The 2558-nt window shown below is 50.5% G+C and overlaps 1 protein-coding gene across 1 annotated transcript in view; it reads right to left on the bottom strand.

The window, feature by feature from the left end:
• Positions 1-2250: 2250 nt before the first annotated feature.
• The window catches only part of BU25DRAFT_387200 (kinesin light chain 1), a gene marked incomplete at its 3' end in the record, with an annotated part of 4329 nt that continues 4021 nt past the window's right edge, over positions 2251-2558 (bottom strand). The window contains exon 3 of the mRNA XM_033704429.1: positions 2251-2529. Coding sequence (XP_033565109.1) covers positions 2251-2529 — 279 coding nt within the window. The remainder of the gene's footprint in view (positions 2530-2558) is intronic.

Raw genomic sequence — 2558 nt, 5'->3', positions numbered from 1 at the left:
GCGGTTGACTCAACAGCAGGGGCAAAGTGGGCAACGTTAGATCTCGTTCTACCTGCAACAGCAAGCAAAGAAGTTTATATACACAAAGCCTATATTCATAATTCAGGAATTACTCTCAAAATTCTGGCCTTACCACATATGTGGATCTGTGATAGAAGTTGCAAGTCCGAGGATGCATCTAAGAAAGGTGAATTACACTATGTACAGTTGTAAACACACCTACATGCGGTGTAAATCAGTTGTTTTACACGGAGGTGCGGTGTAATTTCACTTTGGCGGTGTTTTTAACACTGCAGCTGTACCCCAGTGAACACTGAACGAACAGGACTACGCAACGATACGAGAGGAGCCGAGGAACTGTAGTATCGATCGACCCAAGCAGTGAGGCCGCGTTGGCGATACTCAGTATGATCATCAATCTCAGTCGAGCAACTTGAGCAGTTAGGCCCGGTACGAGCAGTATACTCGGTACGGGCAGTATACTCGGTACGATCAGTATACTCGGACGATCAGTATACTCGGACGTTCAGTATATTTGGTACGATCAGTACCGAGCGATCTGAGTAATCCTCCTGCTCAAGTATATAGCAAGTAGACACGCTGCCCGTATGGCATCGTGTTTAACCTCGTCAATCAACTTTGTTATTGGAATCTCAACCCCCAGCTTCCGAGCCAGACAGTATACTCTGTACTAATCGTTGCTACCAGTCGCCACGGTCTTTGACTAAGATGACTACCCGACTATTACAAAGGCTATTACAGCCCCGACCGATAGTCACCAACCCCTGACGGCTTCTGTACCTCTGATCATTCCCGAGAACCAATCGAATAGTGTCTACGAGCTTCGCTTAGGCACGACTTCAACACACTGCTGTCAATTAGAGTTCGCACTGTGAAGATGGACTCGTCGCGCCACCAGTCGTGGTTCCTCCATATATGGAGTCTTCGTCGAATTCCGACCACGGCTCCATTCTCTCAGTCTGGAGTGATGTAAGTTCTAGCAGCCAAGGATGTTCCTGAGCAGTCTCCTTAGGAAGTCTTGGTTTTTGCAGTGTGGCCGATTACCTGTAGTGATTCTCTTGTCATCTCCATCTCTAGCACCTGTACGGTGTCCTCCTCAATCTCCTTCTGCCGCCTTCGAGTCGTGTCAAGCTGAATCTTACATAACCATACTCTTCCGGTCCCAGACCAAGACCAACTGTCTATCCTGAAACCGCTGAGCACAACGGACGATATTCCGAGAGTAGCTAGACAAGGTCGTGTGAATCACATGTTATCCATATGCCATCTGCGCTCAAAGCTAGGCTTCAATCCTGAGGACTAGGAGGCTCAGAAAAGGATGGAGGTAAGCTGTCGTGGTCAAAAAGGCCGACCTTCTTAACCCTGGAGTTCAGAAGGCTGTATACACCGTTGCATAAGCTGTAACCTGGCAGAACAGTGATCTCTATGAGGGCAGTGTTTGTTCGAGGAAACGAGCCGAATCTGTTAAAGGAGATGCGATCAAGTGTTGTACCAACATTGAGCGTCTGGAAACAGGCGTCGCTGCTCACATCCCATATCTCCACGACCTAATCCCAGGACGTTGATGCGAACCAAGCCAATGCCAGGTGCAAGAAGCTCCTGCAGCGTCCAGCCGCGTGTGAACCACTTGCTTTTTCGGAACTTTGAGTCCCATACCAGCTGGCTCGCTTCTCCCTTACCTGCAAGAGGTGAAGCAGACACGTCTGACAGGTAGACGTAGCATCGTGCTGCGTTACGGTACCAGCGGAACACGGAACCGGATGGCTAGCGAGTGCTCAGCCTTGTTCGCCTTGTTGATGCAGCAGGTATCGATCCAGAAATACTGCAAGGCGTCGCGCTTTGTCTGCTCTCCACAGAGCTGGATCTTCTTGTAGCCAGGCTTGTCTTTGCCAGCACTGCGGATTAGGTCTTCGAAGGTGACCTCAGCTTCCGCTCCCCAGGTATGAGACAGGATCGCGTAAGGAGGTAATATCGCTGTAGACTATCGTACTGAAATCCACGCTACGTCTACTACACTATTTGCAAAGAGCAGCTGTGGCGCATGACGATGAACACTCTGGCTTTTGCTGACAGGCTGCCCGCCGCCACGCCACGTTCCTGCACTGCACAGCCGCCAGTACTTGCAGATCACGCTATCAGGTAGCCAGATGTCATGATAACACTGCGGTGCCCAGCCGAGTGAGTGTACACGGGTAACGCTCCTTGACCCATGTGAAACTTTGTTTCCTCTCATACCGATCTTTGCCTCTTACTTGCGCGCACGTCTGCACTACTTTCCAGTCTTCCAGGATAAAGAGAGTCCCGGTTCTGCTCTCGCAACGTGAGCATCTGGAAATAGTGTTGGCGACAAGCGCGGCTAGTTGGGTGATCCTCTCCAAGAACAGTCTTGTACGCAACGCATGCTTGCTCGTACAGATAGCGGGAGTCATCGTAGCGGAGCTGCTTTCCAAGAGAGTAAGCCAGGCTGTACATGCTCGTCAGCGTGTGTGGGTGCTCGTCTCCCAACACCTTCTTTCTCAGCCTTAGCGTCTCGCGAT

This window comes from Macroventuria anomochaeta, assembly GCF_010093625.1.
Source record: "Macroventuria anomochaeta strain CBS 525.71 unplaced genomic scaffold BU25scaffold_6, whole genome shotgun sequence".
NCBI classification, from domain to species: domain Eukaryota; kingdom Fungi; phylum Ascomycota; class Dothideomycetes; order Pleosporales; family Didymellaceae; genus Macroventuria; species Macroventuria anomochaeta.
This window is presented reverse-complemented; position numbering and strand designations above follow the sequence as displayed.